The sequence below is a fragment of the Crocuta crocuta genome, unplaced genomic scaffold (assembly GCF_008692635.1).
Source record: "Crocuta crocuta isolate KB4526 unplaced genomic scaffold, BGI_CrCroc_1.0 scaffold445, whole genome shotgun sequence".
Classification (NCBI taxonomy): domain Eukaryota; kingdom Metazoa; phylum Chordata; class Mammalia; order Carnivora; family Hyaenidae; genus Crocuta; species Crocuta crocuta.
This window is the reverse complement of record NW_027530847.1, coordinates 329,495-351,423: the sequence shown is the minus strand read 5'-3', so window position 1 is coordinate 351,423 and position 21,929 is coordinate 329,495. Positions and strand designations below refer to the sequence as shown.

The 21,929-nt window shown below is 52.0% G+C and overlaps 1 protein-coding gene across 3 annotated transcripts in view; it reads left to right on the top strand.

The window, feature by feature from the left end:
- CEP250 (centrosomal protein 250) overlaps positions 1 to 20,414 on the top strand; it is a 51,181-nt gene extending 30,767 nt beyond the window's left edge. For 2 of the 3 annotated variants that reach the window (XM_077769273.1, XM_077769274.1), the window contains 14 exons: positions 59 to 193; positions 1,766 to 1,909; positions 2,532 to 2,665; positions 4,955 to 5,093; positions 6,071 to 6,410; positions 7,580 to 7,701; positions 8,666 to 8,786; positions 9,817 to 9,938; positions 10,421 to 13,030; positions 16,162 to 16,254; positions 16,459 to 16,614; positions 17,400 to 17,465; positions 18,456 to 18,518; positions 19,881 to 20,414. In XM_077769273.1, the coding sequence (XP_077625399.1) occupies positions 59 to 193; positions 1,766 to 1,909; positions 2,532 to 2,665; positions 4,955 to 5,093; positions 6,071 to 6,410; positions 7,580 to 7,701; positions 8,666 to 8,786; positions 9,817 to 9,938; positions 10,421 to 13,030; positions 16,162 to 16,254; positions 16,459 to 16,614; positions 17,400 to 17,465; positions 18,456 to 18,518; positions 19,881 to 20,144 (4,509 nt within the window). In that variant the 3' untranslated portion in view covers positions 20,145 to 20,414. Of the gene's footprint in view, positions 1 to 58; positions 194 to 1,765; positions 1,910 to 2,531; positions 2,666 to 4,954; positions 5,094 to 6,070; positions 6,411 to 7,579; positions 7,702 to 8,665; positions 8,787 to 9,816; positions 9,939 to 10,420; positions 13,031 to 16,161; positions 16,255 to 16,445; positions 16,615 to 17,399; positions 17,466 to 18,455; positions 18,519 to 19,880 lie in introns of those variants that run through there. The other variant, XM_077769275.1, reaches the window with a different exon arrangement.
- The last annotated feature ends 1,515 nt before the right edge of the window (positions 20,415 to 21,929 follow it).

Here is a 21,929-nt window from a genome sequence, read left to right as displayed (position 1 = left end):
GTGGGCGAGCATGGTTACCCCTGATGCAGCAAGCCCTTGCCCTCCTGCCTGTCCACAGATGCAGCTCGAAACCGAGAAGGAGAGGGTGTCCCTCCTGGAGACACTGCTGCAGACGCAGAAGGAGCTGGCAGAAGCCAGCCAACAACTGGAACGGCTGAGGCAGGACATGAAGGTTCAGAAGATAAAGGAGCAGGTATGGAAGGTGGTCCTGGGCAGGGAGGAAAGGCAGCGTTGATGTGCCCCTTCAATATCGACCAGTTCTCTGTTGCTTCTTTGTACCAGGTCCTGGGCTCGGTGCTGTCACATGACAAATGTAAAGGTGCAGCACAGCAGTGAAATGACAGACATGGTCCCTGCCCTAAAAGAGCTCGCAGTCTAGTGGTAGAGCAGATGAAAATGAGCAGACACAAAATAAATGAGATAATTACAGAATGTGATAAGTGCTGTAAAGGAAATGGATAGGGTGAAATCATTGAGAGTGAGTCAAAGGAGGCCACTTTGCACAAGGTAGTCAGGGGAGGGGTTCACTGAGAAACCAACATTTGAGCTAAGACATAAAGGTTAGAAAGAGCTAACAATGTGCAACAGTAAGGATGAATCCTGAGAGCATTATGCTGACTGTAAGAAGCCAGTCACAAGAGGCCTCACAATGTATGATTCCATTTGTAGGAAGCGTCCAGGATAAGCAAGTCTATAGAGTCAGAGAGTAGATGGGTCTTTGGGAGTAGGGATGAGGTTAGGGAGGGTACAGGCTTGCTTTCTGGGATGATAAAAATGTTCTAAAATGGATTGTGATGATAATTGTACAACTCTGTGAATATATGAAATAACCATTGAATTTTACGCTTAAATGGGTGAATTGTATGGTATGTGACCTATATCTCAGTAAAGTCCTTAAAAAAAAGAGAGAGAGAGAGAACCCAGCTATTTGGAGAACTGTTTAGGCAGAGGAAATAGCCACCATAAGGGCTGTGGCACAGACAGAAAAGGGCTCGGGGAAGGCCAGGGCAGAAAGGAGGCCCTGTGGCTCCAGCACGACAGGCTCAGGGGCGAGTGGAGAGGTGGGCGGGAGCCCTTGGTCAGCTATGTAGAGCTTGGAATTTGTTCTAAGGGCGGTGGGAAACTCTTGGATGGTATTTAAAAAGAAGAGTAGGACGTGATTTATTACATGTATCTTAAAAAATACTTTAGCTGCTGAGTGGAGAAGTTTGTGTGTGTGTGTGTGTGTGCGCGCGCGCGCGCATGCTTTGCAACAGGAGGCCACTGCATTGGTCTGGGTGAGGGACTGCTACCAACTGAGGGGCCCCGACCAAGAAAGCCTGGGGGAGTCAGCAGGCTTTGTGAGGGAGGAGAGGGAATAGGAGGTGAGGGCTGAGGTGGCATCGTGGAAACAGCGTAGATTGCTGCGTCCTGCCTCAGCTTCACCAGTTGAAAAGCGGGTGTTGGGGCGCCTGGGTGGCTTAGTCGGTTAAGCGTCCGACTTTCGCTTAGGTCATGATCTCGCGGTTCGTGGGTTCGAGCCCCGCGTCGGGCTCTGTGCTGACTGCCAGCTCAGAGCCTGGAGCCTGTTTCAGCCTGTGACTCCCTCTCTCTCTGACCCTCCCCTGCTCACGCTGTCTCTCTCTCTCTCTCTCCTAAAAATAAATAAAACATTAAAAAAAAAAAAAGAAAAAAAAGAAAAGCGGGTGTTAATATGACACAGGTCTCAAGACGCAGGCCCCAGTGGGAGCTTCCCTCTGCTCACCGTGCTCTTCTCCTTTTGCAGGAGACCACCGAGATGCTGCAGACCCAGCTCCGGGAGGCTCGGCGGGGGCTCGAGCGGGCAGCCCAGCAGGACAGGGACGACCTTGCTGGCCTCCGGGAAGAGTGCAGCGCCCTGCTGCAGGCCAAGACGGGCCTGCAGGAGCAGGTGCCCCTCTTCTCTCCCCGCCCCGCAGCCCTTCCCCAGCGTAGCCAGCCTCTCCCACGTCTCCACTAGGAAAGGGGAGCCCTGGCCCTGCTGCCCGAGCTTGGGAAGGAGTGGAAAACAGAAGGGTGCTGAGAGCTGGGCACGTGCCCTCAGAGCTCCAGCATAGTCCCCTCTCCCTGTGGCGACCACAGAACTTGGGTTCTCTCTAGTATCCTTCATTCTTCCCACCCTCCCCAGAGATCCAGTATTTTTTATACCAGGTTGCTTTTTCTACTCTGATTGCTTTTCCTTCTCAGAATCCTGTATCAGCTGGTGTTGTTTATCTTTTTAAAATACAGTTGCCATCCACTTGCCCATCACTTTGCCTTTGGGTAGTTATAGTCAGGCAAGGTTTCTACTTGTGCCTGCCTTTACGCAGCAGGTGTGGGGCTCGGGGATGAGGGTGAGGCTGAACGGTACTGTGGGAGGGGTGGTAAGAACAGTGTGTAAGGGTTAGGGGAGGCTCTGGAGCATTGGACATGGGCCAGTGACTGTGCTAAACCTTGAAGGAGCCCAGAGCCTGAGGTGAGAAGCCTCCTCCCGCTGGCCCCCACCAGTGGTCCTCATGTCCTTATCTTCCCAGGTGGAGGACTTGAAGTCTCAGCTGGTTTCCAGGGATGACTCCCGGAGGCTGGTGGAGCAGGAAGTTGAGGAGAAGCTGAGAGAGGCCCAGGAGAATAGCCGAATCCAGAAGGAGCTGGAAAGCGAGAAAGCCAGGTAGGCTCGACGGGCCGTGGAGTGGGCTTTAGCTTGTCTCACTGCTATGGTCACGTTGAGGTGGACAGTTCTTTGCTCAGGGAACCTGGCCTCTCATGTCTCCAGCCCTGGACTGTACAGGTCGCCATGTGGAGACGATGTGGTTCTTGTCTTCAAAGCTTACACTTCATCCATTTAGTATAGAAATGCTTATGTGAATACCAGGCGCTGTGCCAGGGCGGGGGCGGGAGTGGATGCAGTGATAAGCAAGACAGCATGGTCCCTGCCCCTGTAGAATTTACGGTTTTGTGGGGAAGACATCAATAAAATAATCCCCCAGGTAAATCATTGCAGATTATGTTACATAGGATGGAGGGAAGAAATAAGATGCTGCAGTAGAAATGGGGGTTGAGGATACATACTTTAGATAAGATTTTAGGGAAGGGAAGGCCTTCCTCAAGGAGATTGCCTTTAATTTTGTTTTTTAAATTTATTGATTTACTTTTGAGAGAGACAGAGACAGCATGAGCAAGGGAGGAGCAGAAAGAGAGGGAAAGAATCCCAAGCAGGCTTTGTGCTATCGGCACAGAGCCCAAGGTGGGGCTTGAACTCATGAAACTGTGAGATCATGACCTGAGCCAAAACCAAGAGTCAGATGTTTAACTGACTGAGCCACCGAGGTGCCCCAGAGGTTGCATTTATTTATTTATTTATGTTAACGTTTTATTTATTTTTGAGAGCAAGAGAGAGAGAGAGACAGCGTGAGCAGGGGACGGACAGAGAGAGTGGGGACAGAATCTGAAAACAGGCTCCAGGCTCTGAGCTAGCTGTCAGCACAGAGCCCGACACGGGGCTCAAACTCACGAACCATGAGATCATGACCCGAGCCAAAGTCGGATGCTTAACTGACTGAGCCCTCTTGGTGATCAGTTTAAATGCAACCTCCAGGAGGCACCTGGGTGGCTCAGTCGGTTAAGTGCCCGACTTCAGTTCAACTTCATGATCTCACGGTTCATGAGTTTGAGCCCCTCATCGAGCTCTGTGCTGACAGCTCAGAGCCTGGAGCCTGCTTCAGATTCTATATCTCCCTCTCTCTCCGACCCTCCCCTGCTCGCTCGCCTCTCTCTCTCTCTCTCTCTCTCAGAAATAAATAAAAACATTAAAAAAATAAAAAACTGATCACCAAGGACCACCTGGATAGCTCAGTCAATTGGGCATCTTGACTCTTGATTTCAGCTCAGATCATGATCTCATGAGTTGTGAGGTAAAGCTCCATGTCAGGCTCTGTGCTGGGTGTGGAGCCTGCTTAGGATTCTCTCTCTCTCTCTCTCTCTCTCTCTTCCCTTGCCCCTTCCCTGCTCGCACTGTGTGCACATGCTCGCTCACGCTCTCTCTCTCTCAAAAAAAAAAAACACAAAACAAAACTGATCACTGAAGTTGAACTGAAGCCAGTCATGCAAAGGGGTGGGAAAGCTCTATGGCAGACATAGAAATCTCACAACGACCCAGAGGTGGATCAGAACTCGGGGTATTTGGTTGGGGACTCTGAAAGGACTGTATGACTAGAGCCCGGTGAATGAGGAGAGGGTGCTTGATCTGGAAAGTTTGTGTCGTTCAGGATTTGTGGGCCACAGACAGGAGTTTGCGGTTTATTTTAGGTTTAGTAGTAAACCACTGGAGGGCTTTAAACAGATTTCAGCATGATCCAGTTTATGACGTATCAGAAGGGGTAGTGATGGCAAAACAACAACAACAGCAACAACAACAACAAAACCCACAGCAGCAGTGAGATTCAGCCATTCGGGTAAAGTGCAATGAGTTTCAGTGATGTAGGTATTTGAAAAGGGGCAGATCTTCTTGTTGATGAAATTATAGGCAGCAAGACAGTTAAAAAGGTGGGTGCAATTGTCTGGGTGAGAGATACTAAGGCTGCACCTGGGTACGGTAGTGGAGACGAGGAAGAAGGAGGGGACTCATGGGACGCTAAGGGAGTTGGACTCCCATTATATGTCACCATAGATTGGACGTCGGTGGGAGGGGCAGAGGGGATGGGCAGAATTTGAGGTTGAATTTGAGGTATTGTGTAGGTATTTCCGGAATCTGCCAGAGAAGAAGAAACTGTTGACCTGAAGTCAGGTATCATATGAGTGAAGTACATAGGAGCACTCAGTTAGTGCTCAATAAATGCTAGCTTTTATTGTTATACTGTGATTATTATTAGTTTTTATCTCTAATTATGAATGCTGTGTTTAGCGCAGTCAGTTCTTCATTCCCTGAGAGAATGACCTTAGATCTCTGACCTCTCTTTAGCCTGATTCAGTCGCTGGTGGAAAAGGAACAGAAACTCCTTGTTTTACAAGAAGCGGACTCTGTTCGACAGCAAGAGCTGAGCTCCCTGCGCCAGGACTTGCAGGAGGCCCAGGGAGGGCAGAAAGAGCTCAGCGCCCAGGTACTTCCCACGCTGGTGATGGGCCCTGTTCCTTGGTGGAAGGCTGCTCCCGACATAGAGAGGGCGGCTCCTCAGGATCCTCTCATAAAGAGGGCCATTCTCTTTTTCCGTATTACAGGGGGTGCTGGGACTTTAGCCACCCTGGCAGGAGAGGCCGGTCAGAACTGGGCAGGGTGGGGGCTTGGGGACCTGACCCAGAGTTGAGAATGGCCCCTGCGAGGAATCTGACAGCCCAGAACGTGTTGCCTAAAGGAGCAGACCTCCCATAGGCCTGGTTCAAGCATGGCCATGTCTAAGCACACTTGGTCAACTCGGCAAGACACAGCAGTGGGACAGGTTATTACGCAGATCAGGTAGGCAGCAGCAAGAACACTTTGGGACTCAGTCTGCGCACTGCAGGACACCAGACCTCGGGTGCAGAGGAAAGCCAGAACTAGGACAGGGAGAGTGAGCCAGGAAGAGCTGGACAGTAGACCAGGGAAGAGAAGGACCAGGTCTGGTCATTGGTGCTGGTTTTGGCTCCCATCTCTACTGCTTCCAGGTTGTGTGAGCCTCAGTGTCTTCAGCCACAAAACAAGAAGGATAATTCTTAACCATTGTAGGAATGTATAGAGTGTCAGGAACACAGTAGGCACTCTATAAATGGCAGCCGTTATTACTGTGACTGGTCTTATTAGTCTCGGTGTCAGGATTTCAGGCAGAGCTCTGATCACAGCAGGGATCTGGCATCACCGCCAGGTGAACCAGGGCCACAGCCCACTTGCGTCGCTCAGGCCCATGGGTCAGGAGTCAGTAGGTGGACATGCAGGTCAGATGGAGGGTGACACTCATTCCAGAGCCCTCCGTACCTGCTGGAGAGCTGGGCCTCCTGGCCCTGATCAAGGCATGCATAGGGATTGAGTGGGGTCAGGCTGGGGAGAGTCTGACGAGAGGGTATCCACTCCCTACTCGGAGGGACAACACTTCTTTCCTGGCAGGTGGAATTACTAAAGCAGGAGGTGAAGGAAAAGGAGGCTGACTTTCTGGCCCAGGAAGCACAGCTGCTAGAGGAGCTGGAGGCATCCCAAGTGACTGAGCAGCAGCTGCGAGCTTCCTTGCGGGCCCTGGAAGCCAAGGCAGCCCAAGTCCAGCTCCGGCTGCGCAGCACAGAGAACCAGCTGGCGGCCGTGGCGGCAGAGCAGCAGCCTGGGCAACAGGCGCAGGCCCAGCTGGCCAGCCTCTGTTCTGTCCTGCAGCAAGTCCTGGGGTCTGCTTGTGAGAACAGGCCTGAGCTGCATGGCGGGGGGGACTCTGCTTCCTTCTGGGGCCCAGAGCCAGGTAAGGCCACCCACGAACTCAGGTCTGTGCTCCCCGGGGATAAGGAAGGGGCATGTGGCTCCTTAGGCGATATTGCAGCAAGGCTAAGGCCACAGACTCCAGTAATTCAATCAGAGTTTAAATCCCCGCTCTGCCATTTGGTAGATGTGTAAAGTAGCCTATCCTCTGGGCTTGATTTTCTTTAAACTTTAAAATGAGGATGAGGTCACGGCACCTGGGTGACTCAGTTGGTTAAGTGTCCGAGTTCGGCTCAGGTCATGATCTTATAATTCGTGGGTTCAAGCCCGCGTTGGGCTCTGTGCTGACAGCTTGGAGCCTGGAGTCTATTTCGGATTCTGTGTCTCCCTCTCTCTCTGCCCCTCCCCCACTCACACTCTGTCTTCCTCTCTCTCAAAAATAAATAAACATTAAAATGAGGATAGGGGCACCTGGGTGGCTCAGTTGGTTGAGCATCTGACTCTTGATTTCAGCTCTGGTCATGATCTCATGGTTCGTGAGATCACATAGGGCCTGCTTGAGATTCTCTCTCCCTCTCTTTCTGCCCCCTCCCACTCACACTCTCTAGCTCTCAAAATAAATAGACTTAATAAAGTAAAATAAAATGAGGATGTTAAAAGTACTTACTTCTGGGGATTTTTCTAAGGAGTTAATGAGATTACATAGTAAAATAGCCATTTACTAAATGCTTACTTAACAAATGATAGCTAGCATTATCTAGTGCCTACCATAGCTCCTGGAACATAGGAATGCAGAAAGTGGATGATGGGGTTGCCTGGGTGTCTGAGTTGGTTAAGCATCTGACTCTTGACTTTGAGTTAGGTCATGGTCTCATTGTTAGTGGGATCGAGTGCCAGTTAGTGGGATCAAGCACCGCATGGTGCTCTGTGCTAATAGCAGGGAACCTCTTTGGAATTCTCTCTCCCTCTGTCTCTGCCCCTCCCCCCTGCCTGCTCGTGCTCGCTCGCTCTCTCTCTTTCTCTCTCTGTCTCTCTCTCCCTCTCTCTTTCTCAAAATAAACTTAAAAAAATGCATGATAAATAAACTGCTCAGAAGGGGTTCTTTAGGGGAAAGGAGGGATCCAGGGGAAGGCCAAGGCTGTATCTGGGGACGTTTGGCTCTTACCTTTCATAGTGTCGCCAAGTCAGGAGGTGTTTCCTCATTTTTTTCAGACCAGAACGGAGCCAGGATTCTCTTTAAGAGAGGGCCCCTCCTGACAGCTCTGTCGGCTGAGGCGGTGGCATCTGCCCTCCACAAGCTTCACCAAGACCTGTGGAAGACCCAGCAGGCTCGGGTACGATTCTCTGCTTTCCTTCCTTGAACTCTTCCCTCCCCAGAAAAGGACTCGATTTGACTTGTTTTATTCCCAAGATCAAGTTGGGATGAGTCCCACCTCCATCACTTACTGCCTGGCAAGCACAAGCACCAAATGTGGCTTCCTAGACCTGGGCTTCACTAGCTAACTGAACCAAATCATGTCTGCCCCTACAGGTGTGAGGATTAAGTGAGTGAAGGATTTGAGCGGGTTCTGTGAGCTTGAAAAGCCTGCACAGATGAGGGATATTGTTTATATTATTTTCCTCTCAGCCATGAGTTATTTATTCTTGGTGCCAAGATGTCCAAGAAAAACCCAGCAAATTAGGGACTGCTGAAATTGAGGTTGCCATCTATAGGACCACTGTAGGCCTAAGACTGAATTAAAAGTCCCATAAATTCCACCCATCGTTGACCCTATCATTTAATAAAAACTGAATTCCACCTATACGCCAGCCACTGTGAGCTGATGGTACAGAAAGGAGAAAGACCAGATCTCCACCCTCAAGGAGGTTGAGAAAGCAAACTGCATTCTAACATAAGCAGAACTGATAGAATTGATCAGATCAATAACAGATACAAATGATGATAATGGGAGGAAGGGATGATTCATTCCGGTTTGGAGGGGGTCACAGGGAGGGAAGAAGTGACATTTGAGCTGAGCTTTGAAGTAGGAGTTTGGGGAGAGGGGAGGGAACCCCAGGCTAAAGCATCAGCAAGTTGCATTTCAAAAGGCACACACGGGGTCAGATGGTGATTCTAGGCTCCAGTCAGTTGGAGCAGAGCCTGTCATCACTCTGGGGAACGATCTGGGAGTAGTAGATCCACAGTGGCAGACCCCACAAGGGCTGAGATGAAGGAGAGGGGAGAGCTTGGGTCCAGGGCTGGGATAGCTTTGTGGAAGAAGAGGAGCTTGGGGGTCAGCCTCACCCTTTCTTTCCCAGGATGATCTGAGGGAGCAGGCCCAGAAGCTGGAACAGCGTCTGACAGATACAGAGGCAGAGAAAAGTCAGGTCTGCACAGAATTACAGAAACTGCAGAGAAAGCTCTCCCAGAACCAGGAAGGTGAGAAGCTCAAGGCAGGCAGGGAGGTTTGGAGGGAAGAGAAAGGAAAGGCCAGAAGCGCAGAAGGGGCAGCTGCTCTCCACTGGTCACTAACAAGCATGAGAAAAGATACCTAGAGACATTTCCAGAGAGGTGATGACCCCTGTGAACTAGCTTTCTGCTTTGCTTGGCCTTTGAGGGCCATCCTGGAAGAAGGGATTCAGGGGAACAGATTGGATGAACTCAGAGAAGTTCTTGGCTAGTCTTCCGCTTTCTCTGTCTACAGGTTAAAATATTGGCAACCTAGGGCCAGGGCTATGAGAACATTATAAAATTATGTATCTTTTATCATTTCTCCACGTTATTTATTTTTGTTATTTCCAATTATGTCCTCAAAATTATTAACCTTTGACAGCAGACGGATTATGGGCTTGTTTGAGAGACAGCAAAGTGGGGGGATCTGGGGAGAACATACCCCTGCCACAGCCAAGGGCTGGAAAGGGTGGGGGCTACTTGGTAAGGAAAGGAGAGGGAGAGTCTTGAGGGCCAAGGCTCCATTGTAGAAGAGAAGAGGACAACTTAGGGAGGGGGTGTAGGTCTTGAAAGTGTCCCAAAGGGCTTTCTGAAAGCCACACACATAGAGCTGGGTTCTGGTGTCTTGTACAGAAATGGGGGGCAGCCAGCAGAGCAAGTCTGGTTTCTAGCAACCTCTGCAAACCATAGAACTGGAGACTAGCAAGGACTGCCAACGTCATTGGGCTCCATCCACCCAGTCGGGATTCCAGGGGTGGAGAGCTGTGCGTGATCAGGATGAAGTGTATTGGGAGGGCAGTCAAGCAAGTACTCGCACTGGGTAGCAGACCCAGATGTGAGTCTGGAAGCAGCAGGGAGCCTAGATCACCAGGAGCAGCTGGCAGATGGGTGATGTCTCTATGAAACTGGATGTAACTCTCTCCTTCTTGGCCTTCTCCCCCTCCATCTGCCCCTGTATCCCTCCTTTCCTCCACCTTCAACCATGGGCCTCGCTCTACCTCCTCCCATCTTCCCAAAGAGAAATCCAAGTGGGAAGGAAAACAGAACTCCCTCGAATCTGAGCTGACAGAACTGCATGAGACTGTGGCGTCATTACAGAGTCGTCTACGGCAAGCAGAGCTACAGGGAATAGAGGCCCAGGTGAAGCGACACTGGTATGGGGGAGGGAATATCTTCTAGAATAGTCCGGGTGGGGGGGCAGGCTGTAGCTCCAGACCCACTTTGGCCAGTGGTCATACCTCATCCATATGTAGTGCCCAGCTTCCTTCAGCAAGGGTCTCCGTTTCCCTGACTGTCTCCATGGCCTTGAAGGTCATTATTAAGGCCCTGATGAATCCTCCTCCAATAAGTTATTCTGAATTGAGGTTGAAAATTTTGTCCCTTGCCCCAAAGGACCAGAGTCTAGAATGGCTCATTTGCCTCTGGTTTTCTCCTCTGGGCCTCGCAGAGCCCTGAAATGTGGTAGGGATGATCATTTACAGTATCAGCTTAAGGGGAATGCAGTTCTCTTTGTCACACCTTGACAGTGCTGGTGCTGCAGGGGTAAGGTGAGGAAGGGCCTGTGCGGGGGTGAGAGCATCAGGGAAGTGTCGTCTAAAGTGGTTTTGCATCTTGTGTTCTAGAATGAGCGAGAGTTACTTCAAGCAGCCAAGGAGAACCTGACGGCCCAGGTGGAAAGGCTTCAAGCATCTGTGGCAGAAGCCAGGGCTCAGGCCAGTGCTGCTGGGGCCCTGGAGGAGGACTTGAGAAGCACTCGCTCGGCCCTGAAACTCAAGAGCGAGGAAGCGGAGACGGAGCGTGAACGAGCCCAGGCTCTGCAGGAGCAGGGTGAGCTGAAGGTGGCCCATGGCAAGGCTCTGCAGGAGAATTTAGCCATCCTGGCCCAGACCCTGTCTGAAAGAGAAGGGGAGGTGGAGACTTTGCGGGGAAATATCCAGGAACTGGAGAAACAACGGGAAATGCAAAAAGCTGCCTTGGAAGTGCTATCTCTGGACCTGAAGAAGAGGAACCAAGAGGTGGACGTGCAGCAAGAACAGATCCAGGAGCTGGAGAAGTGCAGGTCTGTTTTAGAGCATCTGCCCATGGCCGTCCAGGAGCGGGAGCAGAAGCTGGCTGTGCAGAGGGAGCAGATCAGAGAGCTGGAGAAAGATCGAGAGACACAAAGGAGCATCTTGGAGCATCAGCTTCTCGAACTTGAGAAGAAGGCCCAGGTGATCGAGTGCCAGAAGGAACAGATTCAGGATCTGAAGAAGCAGCTGGTTACTCTGGAATGCCTGGCGCTGGAACTAGAAGAAAACCACCACAAAATGGAGTGCCAGCAAAAGGCAATCGAGGAGCTGGAGGACCAGAGGGAAGTGCAGAGGCTGGCCCTGACCCACCTTACGCTGGACCTGGAGGAAAGGAGCCAGGAGCTGCAGGCACAGGGCAGCCAGATCCACGAGCTGGAGAGCCGCAGCGCCCTTCTGGCCAGAGAGCTCCAGGACAAGGACCAGGAGCTGCAGTGCCAGCGAGAACAGATCGAGGAGCTGCAGAGGCAGAAGGAGCACCTGACTCAGGACCTCAAGAGGAGGGACCAAGACATGGTGCTACAGAGGGAGAGGATTCAGGTCCTAGAGAATCAGAGGACACTGCAGGCCAAGATCCTAGAGGAGGACCTGGGGCAGATCAAACTGTCATTGAGAGAGCGGGGCCGGGAGCTGGCCTCCCAGCGGCCGCTGATGCAGGAATGGGCAGAGGAAGGCAAGGGCCAGAGTAAAGCCCAGCGCGGGAGCCTAGAGCACATGAAGCTGATCCTGCGTGACAAGGAGAAGGAGGTGGAATGCCAGCAGGAACGTATCCAGGAGCTGAAGGAGCACAAGGGCCATCTGGAGCAGCAGCTCCAGGGCCTACACAGGAAAGTGGGTGAGACCAGCCTCCTCCTGACCCAGCGAGAGCAGGAGATCGTGGTCCTGCAGCAGCACCTGCAGGAAGCCAGGGAGCAGGGGCAGCTGAAAGAGCAGTCCCTTCAGGGTCACCTGGAAGAGGCCCAGAGAGCCCTGGCTCAGAGGGACCAGGAGCTCGAGGCCCTGCGGCAGCAGCAGCAACAGGCGCAGGGACAGGAGGAACACATGAAGGAAAAAGCAAGCACGCTGCAGAGAGCCCTGGAGCAGGCCCACGCGCTACTGAAAGAGCGCCAGGGGGAGCTTGAGGACCAGAAGGAGCATGTGCAAAGGCTCCAGGAAGAGCTGGCGGTGGAGGGACAGAGGGTGCAGGCCCTGGAGGAGGTGCTGGGGGACCTACGGGCTGAGTCTCGGGAACAGGAGGAAGCTCTGCTGGCCCTCCGGCAACAGTGCGCCGAGCGTGCGCAGGAGCACGAGGCTGAGCTCAGGGGCCTGCAGGGCAGCCTGCTGCAGGCAGAGGCCAAGCTCCAGGACCAGGACCGGGAGCTGCAGGCCCTGCAAGCAGATGGCCGGTCCTCCCGGCACCAGGAGGAGATGGCCCGGGTCCGCGCTGAGGCCCTGCAGGAGGCCCTCAGCGAGGCTCAGGCTGCCCTGCAGGAGAAGGAGCAGCGTCTCCTTGGGCAGGCAGAATTGAGCCGCAGCCTGGAGGCCAGCACTGCCACCTTGCAGGCTGCCCTGGACTCCTGCCAGGCACAAGCCCGGCAGCTGGAGGAGGCCCTGAGAAGGCGGGAAGGGGAGATCCAGGACCGGGATCTCCGACATCAGGAGGCTGTGCAGCAGCTCCAGCGGGCACTTGCCCAGAAGGATGACGAGCTGAGCCATCAGACGAGACAGGGGCAGCTGCTAGAGCAGTCTCTGGCCCAGAGGGACCGAGAAGATCAAGGGAAGCAAGGTGCAGGGCGGGAGGGAGAAGAGGAAGAGATGAGGGGCCTCCGGGAACACCTAAGGGAGTTGCAGCTGACTCTAGCCCAAAAGGAAGAGGAGATCCTGGGACTGAGGGAGGCCCAGCAAAGGAAGAATCTGGAGGACTCACTCCACAGCCATACAGCCTTCCCACCAGAGGAGCCCTCGACAGAATTTGATGCTTTAGGGCCCCGGCTGCAGCAGGAGCTGGAGCGACTTCAGGCAGCCCTGAGGCAGACAGAGGCCAGGGAGATTGAGTGGAGGGAGAAGGCCCAGGATTTGGCGCTGTCCCTGGAGCACAGCAAGGCTAGCGTCAGCGATCTGCAGGAGGTGGCCGTACTCCTACAAGCCTCTGTTCTGGAGCGGGACTCAGAACGCCAGAGGTTGCAGGTGAGTCCCTCCACGGCAGTAACGGCCCATCTGGCTGAGCCCACGGGGGCTGCCTGGGACCCTGGGCTTGTGGCACCTCAGAGTGTGAGAGAGCTAAGTGGAATCCAGATTATTGTGCTGGTCTGGGGGGGATATGGAGAGAATAAGACACCACAGTTCCTGCCCTCATGGAGTCTAGGGGATAAGAAATTAGAATGCAGTGTCTAGTTATATTTAGTGCCTCATTGGGGAAGTTTAGTGTGCTCTTAGCACACTAGAGGGACACTCAGCTTTTCCTAATGGTAAATCCTGAAAGGCTTCCCAGTAAAAGTGGGGTTTAAGATTAGATCTGAAGGGACCAATAAGGTATTAGCCAAGCATAGGTGAGGGGAGGAGCTTTCTGGGGAAGAAGAAAGAGGAAGGAGAGTGCGGAGTATCTGTGCAGGGACTTTAGGCTGACTGGGATGCAGAGGGACAGTTGGCAACAGAAGACAAGATGGCAGGGGCCCCATTGTTCTGGGCTTATAAGTTATGTTAAGGACCTGGGTGACCAGTGGGATGTGGATGAAGCGTTTGGGGCGGGTGAGGGTGTGTGTGTGTGTGTGTGTGTGTGTGTGTGAGACACAATCTGATGTACAGTTCGGAATATCTCTCAGGCTGCCATGTGGAGCAACAGTAGATCTAAGGAGACCATCGAGGAGGCTGGATGGTGACATGGGGTTGGACCTATGGGCTCATAGGACTTCTGGCAATGGACTCAGGGACAGGGGAGTGAAGAGTGGGCAGAAGGAAACCAAACCCCCAGGTCTCTGCTCAGAGGCAGGTTTCAGGAACGCTGTGGAATGGCAATGAGTGAGGTGCCTTGGGACATGTATGGGGTGATATCCAGTGGACATGTCTGTAAAGTCATCTGAGATTGAAGGATGAGACCAGAGAAAGACTCTGGGTCCTCCGCAGTTAGGGATAAATGCACTAGTCTAGGCGGAATGTTGAGTGAGAAGGGAAGTGGACCTTAGGGTACAGCATTCAACCTCAAGGTCAGGGTCCATGTCTTAGTCCCCTTTACACCCCCAGCACTGAGCACGAGGCCTTGTACAGAGTAGGCAATCAGGAGAACAAGGTTGACCTGGTCATAGAGAGGCATTCTCTTTTGCCAAGAGCAACCCAGCCCATTTTTCCCGGGAAATTGACTCTACATCCTGGTGTCTTGATCGGGGCTGAGCCCCAGAGAACCCCAACATCTCAGACACACAGCCCTGCAGGGACTTGCCTTTGGAAGCAGTATGCAGAGAAAGGGATACATTTGTGAACTTTGGAGTCAAGTTCCTGGGTTTGCAATACAGTCTTACAGTTTATAGGCTGTGTGATCCCCAGTAAGTGTTTTCACTTCTCTAACTCCTGGTTTTCTCTTTGATTAAATAGGGAATGACAGTAACCAGCCCTGTAGGGCCGTCTTGAGTATGAAATGAGAATACACAGTGCATAGGAAGGAAGCTTTCACCATGTAGAATTCCTTTCCTATTTCTAGGCTTATTTTTTTTTTTTAATTTTTTTTTTAATGTTTTATTTATTTCTAGGAGAGAGAGCGTGAGCAGGGGAGGGTCAGAGAGAGAGGGAGTCACAGACTCTGAAACAGGCTTCAGGCTCTGAGCTGGCAGTCAGCACAGAGCCTGACCCAGGGCTCGAACCCACGAACGGCGAGATCATGACCCAAGCGAAAGTCGGACGCTTAACCGACTAAGCCACCCAGGCGCCCCTCTAGGCTTATTCTTAAACGCACAGAAAAAGTAAGGTGCTTAGCTGAGCAGGACAGTCACTGAGCAGAATTGTAGCTCAGGTCAGGCTCCCCCTGCAACCCACTACAACACTCAAGAACATCTCTTAGAGGGATGCCTGGGTGGCTCAGTCAGTTAAGCATCCGACTTCAGCTCAGGTCATGATCTCACGGTTTGTGGGTTCAAGCCCTGCATCAGGCTCTGTGCTAACAGCTAGCTCAGAGCCTAGAGCCTGCTTCAGATTCTATATCTCTCTCTGACCCTTCCCTGCTCACATTCTCTCTCTCAAAAATAAATAAAAAAATTTTTTTTAAATAAAAGAACGTCTCTTAGATGCAGCCATTCATTTCAATGCTACCATTTTTTTATTTTAGCATTTTCCATGCCGGACACTGTCACTCTCACTTCCTTCCACAACAACTCTGAGAAGTAGGAATTGTTAGCTTCAGTTTATAGTTCAGAGAGGCTAAGCAACTTGTCATATGGCCAGTCAGTGGCAGAACTAGATCTAAGGAGTCTGACTCTAGAATGCTACCTGTTTACTGCTAAGCTCTTCCTGTCTCCCAGGCAACTTCCACCCACACACGTACATTCATTTCCTCTTACCTGTCTCTCTTCTTTAAAAAAAATTTTTTTTAACATTTATTTATATGTGAGAGAAACAGAGAGAGAGTGTGTGAGCAGGGGAGAGAAAGAGAGAGAGGGAGACACAGAATCCAAAGCAGGCTCCAGGCTCTGAGCTGTCAGCACAGCCCGATGTGGGGCTCAAACTCACAAACCGTTAGATCATGACCTGAGCTGAAGTCAGATGTTTCACCGACTGAGCCACCCAGGTGCCCCTTACCTGTCTCTCTTCTTGATCGTTATCATTTATGTGACATATGGCATCTAGAAAATATCTAGCACTGGGGTCTCCATTTATCAAGAGGGATTTAGTGCCAAAGGCTCAGTCTATGATTTGCGGAGCATGTAGTCATTTTACAAATGAGGAAACTGGGTTTTGGAGAGTGCTCGTATCTTAACCTAAGTCACATAGCCTGTAAGTGGTGACATAACGCCCAGCTCTACTGAGTCCATGCTCTAGTTTCTACAACACCTCAGTGCTCCAAGTTGTTGCTTAGCTTCTGGGAGATCTCAAATGAGCCAGGTTTTAGTCCTAGCCCACCTAGGAGTATCCTTGAAGACACCCACTCTCTACTTCTTTGCTTTGTCCATCTGTAAAATAAAGATTCTGCACTAGAACAGCTCAGAGCCTCCAGCAACAATAAGACTATAACCTGATGAGAAAATTAACCTGCTTTCATGAGGATGAAAGGTAGAATGGTTCTGGTTATGAGGTTGCCATGGTGTGATTTGCTCCACATCTTGATATCCCAGGATGAGTTGGAGCTCACCAGGCAGGCTCTGGAGAAGGAGCGGCTCCTCAGCCCCAGCTCGACCAGCAGAGCAGAACGGGGGCCCAGAGAAGAGGTAGGTGTACTGCTGGAAGAGGTGAGCTGGGAGCCGGGTGGGAAGAGATGGCCAAGAGGAAGCCTCTTTACGGGGGCTTGTCCCCCTTCCTTTGGAAATTGAGTCCCTGAAACTCAGACCTGTCAGATTGGTCCCTTTACCTGCTGTCTGTTCCCCATCTGTCTACGGGGCTGCCCAGGTGACAGTCACAGGTCTTTCCTGCAGGTCTCCAGAGTGGAAGCTGAGCCCAGTCCTGGGATGGAGGAGAAGCAGCTGTGGGGACAAAGGCTGGAACACCTCCAGCAAGCAGTGGCACAGCTGGAGATTGACCGGAGCCAACTGCAGCACCACAATGTCCAACTGCGGGCCACCTTGGAGCAGGCATGTGTTTCTCCCATCCCTGGGGTCTGGGGAGCAGACATTTCCACTTCTGTGGCCCCCAGAGCCAAGTAGTAGACTCTAACATAAAGGCCACATTCAGCCTGCTGCTCACTGCTGAGAAGAAAGTTTCATCAGAACTCCACAGTAGTGGAGTTGAATAGTTGTGACAGAGATCTAATGGCTCGCAAAACCAAAACACTACAGAAGATGTTTGCTAAGCCTGCTCTGAAAGCCTGAGAGGCTGGCTCTACCTCCTCTGCCCCAGCAGCACGCTCTGCTCTCAGGGCTGCACTGGTATGAGCTCTCCTCAACCCAGGAGCTTAGCTTCTCGTGGTTGCTGTCCCTGTTCTCACACTCACACCAGCTTTCTCTCAAAAAAGGCAGTTCTGGGGCACCTGGGTGACTCAGTTAAGTGTCTCACTCTGTTGTTTTGTTTTGTTTTGTTTTTTGTTTTTAGAGAGAGCACGAGTAGGGGACGGGCGAGGGGGGTGCTCTGCACTGACAGCAGTGAGCCCGAAGCAAGGCTCAAACTCATGAACCATGAGATCATGACCTGAGCCAAAGTTGGGACACTCAACCCACTGAGCCACCCCCAGGGGCCCTAGGTGTCTGACTCTTGATCTCAGCTCAGATCATGATCTCAGGATCATGAGTTCAAGCCCTAAATTGGTCTCCACTTTGGGCAGAGCTTACTTTAAAAAGTGAGAGAGAGAGAGAGAGAGAGACAGTTCTGCTCCAGCCCCAGAGCCGAGACAAGCCCTGACTTCACACTGGCATCTCGGCAGGTGGAACGAGAGCGCAGGAAGCTGAAGAGGGACTCCATGCGTGCATCGCGGATGGGAGTCCTGGAGGTCAGTGAAGCCACACAGCAGGTTTGCTTCTTTTTTACTGACTGCAGCCTCCGGAGGGTCAGAAACAGCCTCCTGCAGTGCATACCCTAGGCTTCCCTCTCAGGAGGAGATGCCCACGTTAGCTGATCCAGAGAGCCCCTCCCGGCTGGGTTCCAGCCAGCCTAGCCCAGCTCAGTGTGTCCCCAGGAAGGAGGCCTGTCCTCAGTGGGTGGGGATGGGGTCATGGCTGGCAGCCTTGCATTCCCAGGAACTCCGAAAGCCTTCACTGATGTGTAACTTACCTGCTCCCAGACCAGAGCCTCAGGCTTACCCAGGAGTGGGGTTCATCGAGCTTCTGGTCAGAATCCCTGGCATGTGGGTGTTGGGTGATGCTGGCCAGACCCTGATGTGCTTTGGAAGCTTGATAGTAGTTTTGTGGGGCTTTCTCCCTTGTACTAATGAAATTACAAGATTAGGGTCCATGGTATTTCTTGGGACTAGACTCCCTTTTTCAGGTAAGGAGTTGGGGGAAGATTCCCCAAACCAGCACTCTTCTAGCTGAGTTATGCCCATCAGTCAACAGCACTGCAGCCTGTCGCAGAGAGACTGCTTCTGGTGGCTGAACATCCCTCAGGCTCTCTGTCTCCCTCCCTTTATGAAACCTTCTCAAAGACAGGCACCTTGTCTTCCTTTCTGCACCCCTAGCTGATGGCCCAGAGCTAGCACAAACCAGATGCATGAAAAGGTGACTCAAAGAAGCCAATGCCATTCGAGCCTTCTGGATGTTCAGCATCAGGTCTCCATGGGCTTCCGTTAGGCTGGCTTGGGCCTTCCTGGGCTTCCTTGCCCTAGGGTCATGGTGCCCCATGGAGTCCAGTCTGGGTTCAGGCACTTTTGGCCCATAGCCCTTGCCTTGGCCCCCGGGGCCTGGGACGAGCTGACTGAGGCTGCCTACAGAACCCTCACGGTGGAAAGGCCTGTTCCAACAGGAATGGCATTTGTCTTCCATAGGATGGCAGAGGAGATCAGAAGGGCACCTCAGACTCCAAGCACATGGCTGAACTGCAGAAAGAGGTATGTTCTGGAAGGGTCAGCTTTCTAAGCCCCCTTTCCCTCTGTTGCAGACAGGCCACAAGGCGTTAGTGTCTGCTGTGCGCTGGACCCTTTGTGCACCTCCAGCAGGGAGAAGGGAAATGTTCCTCCCTCGCAGAACTTCAGTCTGTGTGGGAGGCAAGAGCCCAGTCCTGACTCAGCCTCCCATCTGCTTAGGGCAGGAGTGGGGAAGGAAGCATGCCGCAGGCCTCCAGGTTCCTCCTTAGGAAGGGAAAGGAGAAGGAAGAGGGCTGAGGGGCACACAGAAGGTTCTAGGAGGAGAGACAAAAGCAGACAGAAGCACCCTGGCCTCCTGGGCCCCCAAATGCACCTTTGCAGGTAGAACTGTTGCCGGCACACCAGGCAGAGTAGACTGGCACTAGTGCCAAGACCCATGGACCTCAGCGTAAGCCACCACGCTCAGGGACACCAGCATCGAGTGCCTTCTTGCCTCTTAGGCCTCACCTAAAGGTTCACCCTGTCTTTCAAGGAGTAATAAGGACTGTGGAATTTTTATGTCTGAGCCATTAATTACTTCCAGGAATTAATAGTCACTACTGCCAGAGCCTGACTCCACAGCTAGACTTAGCTATCACTCTGAATCCATAGAAAGCCGTCCTGAGACGGGGCCTGGACTAGGTAAGGCAAGGGAAGCACATGGGTGGAGAATTTAAGGAGGTGTTCCTATCAACCTGGAGTCCCTTAAATTTTGCACCCCAGGAGCCTCTCTGCCTCACCCTAGTCCTGGACCCGCCCTGAGCTCCCAGTAACCACTTGCTGGTAGTCTCAGTATATTCATCAGAGAAATGGAAGGGTTAATTAATCAGGGATTCTCATCCCTGGCTGCACATTAGAACCACCTGGGGAGCTTTGAAAAAAATACTGACTTCCCGGCCTCACTGCAGTCTAATTAAATGAGAGTATTTCTTAAAAGCTTCCAAAGGGGCACAGTAGAACTTTCTGCAGTGATTAAAATATTCTGTATCTTGATCAGGAGAGTGGTTATACGTGGGTATGTACGTTATGAAACTCGTCAAAATTTACACTTAAAATCTGGGCATTTTATGACACATAAATGACCCCTCAATAAAGTTGTTGAATAGTTTTGTTGTTGCTGTTGTTTTTAAGGTCCCTATTTGAGCCTCCTGTGCAGCCCAGATTGAGAATCACTGGATTTTCCGTGATTCCCAGGGGCCATTGCCCTAAACACTAAAGCCTGATCCTGAGATCTGTGTGTGGTAGTTGATTCAAATGCGCTGATCCTGATCCCACAGAGCGGGAAGGTGTGGGGCATCCTCAAGGCACCTAATTACTCTTTTCCTCTCGGTTTTCATGCCCTCCCAGGTGGCCCTGCTGCGTGCCCAGCTGGCCTTGGAGCGGAAGCAGAGGCAGGACTACATTGCTCGCTCGGTGCAGACAAGCCGTGAGCTGGCAGGCCTGCACCACAGCCTCTCCCACTCACTTCTGGCCGTGGCCCAGACCCCTGAGGCCACTGTCCTGGAAGCTGAGACCCGCAAGCTGGACGAGTCCCTGACTCAAAGTCTGACATCCCCGGGGCCAGTCCTGCTGTGCCCCAGCCCCAGCACTACCCAAGCCACCTCCAGGTAGCAGCCACAGCCAGGGCAGGTTACAGACCAGCTGGGGAACACATAGACAGACAGATGGCCGTCATGGCCCATGAAGAGGGAAGGAAGTCTGCAAGGCTGGAAACGAGCCAAGTTACACCTGCCCGTAGCCCACAGAGTCACCTTAGAGGAGTGCTTTGCTCTGGCCAAGGGACCTCTACTGCCTCTGTCTAGAATGTATTATCCCAGCACCTCACCCAATCTTTCTCTTCCTTTCCAATAATAAACACCGGGTCCCTGTGTTTGTTCTCTGCTGCTGTCTCCACTTGTGTCATTGGGTGGTGGCAGCATGTCAGGGCATCTGTTAAGGAAGAATTTGCTGAAGATTCCGGTCAGGTGGCATGAATTTGTCATCTGCCTGCATTGTGATAGAGAAGGCTTATAGCAGATGCAACAAGACAAAGCCCCTGTCCACAGGGAGCTGGGGTCCAAAGGACAAGAACAGAGGAGTACAGACAGTACTGTGTACTGACTAAAAGTGTGTAGATATTCTGGGACTGAGGCAGGAAAGCATGAGCTGGCCCTTGAAGGTTGGAGGAGTCAGCATGGTTGTGAGATTGGTCGGCCTGTGGCAGAGCACATGGGGGCTGAGGTTGGATGAGGAGGGAGGGAGATTATGGAGGGCCTTGGGATCCAGATTTGAACTCATGGATAATAAGGAACGATCATATGTTCTTGACTTAAAACCAGTTCTGGGACTTCAAAAACACTGAGTTGGCCTTTGGCTAAAGTCAGTCTGTGGAGTTCAGACATTCCACTGGGCCTCATTCTTCTGCTCTGGGTGAATTCCCTTGGGATCCCTTCCTGGGCATACCAGCTGGAACCAGCTCTGGTCCTCTGCAGTCCAACCACATGGCAAGCTAGTAAAGAAGATAGACTATGGCAGAATTTGTCACTGATGGACTTACCTGGGTGGAGGCACCCTGGACTGAACCCAGTTCAGAGACTTAAGACTTACTGTTGTCACCTTCCTTGAAGCCTAAGAGAACAGCTTCTCTAAAAAAGCAGGGCATGACCTTTCTCTGGCCCTTGAGCTATAATCTGGAATTCCTAAGCCTGAAGATGGACCTAAGGCCAATTAAGACTGTGGGGGTTTGGGGCACCTGGGTGGCTCCGTCGGTTAAGCGTCCGACCTCTGCTCATGATCTCACAATTCGTGGGTTGAAGCCCTGCCTCGAGCTCTGTGCTGACAGCTCAGAGCCTGGAGCCTGCTTCAGATTCTGTGTCACCCTTTCTCTGCTCTTCCCCTGCTCATGCTTTCTCTCACTCTCACTCTCAAAAATAAATAAAAACATTTTAAAAATTAAAAAAAAGAATGTGGGGGTTTAGGAACAGCACCCCACTCCTCCAACCTACCTACTCAGGGCTCAGGCCCTGTCTATTCCATCACATTACACAGCAGACGGGATTGTTTACCTCTGCTGAAGTTTTGTTCCAGAATCATGGTATGAGACTCAGCAACAGATGCTTAGTAAAATGTTACAGCTTAGAACTCCCCAGAATTAGATCTGGGACCCTAGAGATGTTGGCCTGGACCCTGCCTCTACTCAGAGTCCCTGTGGCTCAGAGTCTTCACCTGGCCCTTCCTGTGCTAGGAGTTCTCAAGGACCAAACCTCCAGGCCTGGGGTCCCCACCACTCATACCACCTGGTAAAAGATGCCCTTTTCCACCTTGGCTCAAGACCACTACAGTCCACACTGCATCTGGAGGCTGCGACAACGCCAGCAGTGTGTGGATATTCTCACCAGGTCATGGGCATTCTCAGGT